General features: G+C 41.3%; 1 protein-coding gene across 1 annotated transcript in view; it reads left to right on the top strand.

The window, feature by feature from the left end:
- Positions 1 to 393: 393 nt before the first annotated feature.
- The window catches only part of LOC106511892 (WD repeat-containing protein 91), a gene marked incomplete at its 5' end in the record, with an annotated part of 1621 nt that continues 1406 nt past the window's right edge, over positions 394 to 608 (top strand). Inside the window, 1 exon segment of the mRNA XM_014000617.1 lies at positions 394 to 506. Coding sequence (XP_013856071.1) covers positions 394 to 506 — 113 coding nt within the window.

Below are 608 nucleotides of genomic sequence, written 5' to 3'. Positions count from 1 at the left end.
AGCTTGTGTGTTGATTCTTTCAGCTTGTTTTGATTCTTTCAGCTTGTTTTGATTCTTTTTAGCTATTGTTTTGATTCTTTCAGCTTGTTTTGATTCTTTCAGCTTGTTTTGATTCTTTCAGCTTGTGTGTTGATTCTTTTTAGCTATTGTTTTGATTCTTTCAGCTTGTTTTGATTCTTTCAGCTTGTTTTGATTCTTTCAGCTTGTGTTTTGATTCTTTTTAGCTATTGTTTTGATTCTTTCATCTTGTGTGTTGATTCTTTCAGCTTGTGTTTTGATTCTTTCAGCTTGTGTTTTGATTTCATGCAGCGCGTTGTGCTCAGACTCATGTTTTGGGATGACTCTCAGTCACTGTCAGGAGTGGATCTGATGAACGTCTCTGTTCCTCTGCAGACATGCAGCAGTATGAGAGTGCCATGAGCTGGCGGGCTCATGACGGCGAGGTTTACAGCGTGGAGTTCAGCTACGATGAGAACACCGTGTTCAGCGTGGGCGAGGACGGCAAGGTGACGCAGTCGAAACCAGCTTTAGATCTGACCGTGTAGCTAAAGAACAGCTAAAGAACAGCTAAAGAACAGCTAAAGAACCCAGTGTTTGTGTTCCAGTTC

This window comes from Austrofundulus limnaeus, unplaced genomic scaffold (assembly GCF_001266775.1).
Source record: "Austrofundulus limnaeus strain Quisiro unplaced genomic scaffold, Austrofundulus_limnaeus-1.0 Scaffold3492, whole genome shotgun sequence".
Lineage (NCBI taxonomy): Eukaryota > Metazoa > Chordata > Actinopteri > Cyprinodontiformes > Rivulidae > Austrofundulus > Austrofundulus limnaeus.
Note: the sequence above shows the minus strand (reverse complement) of the source record. Positions and strands in the feature narration are given on the sequence as shown.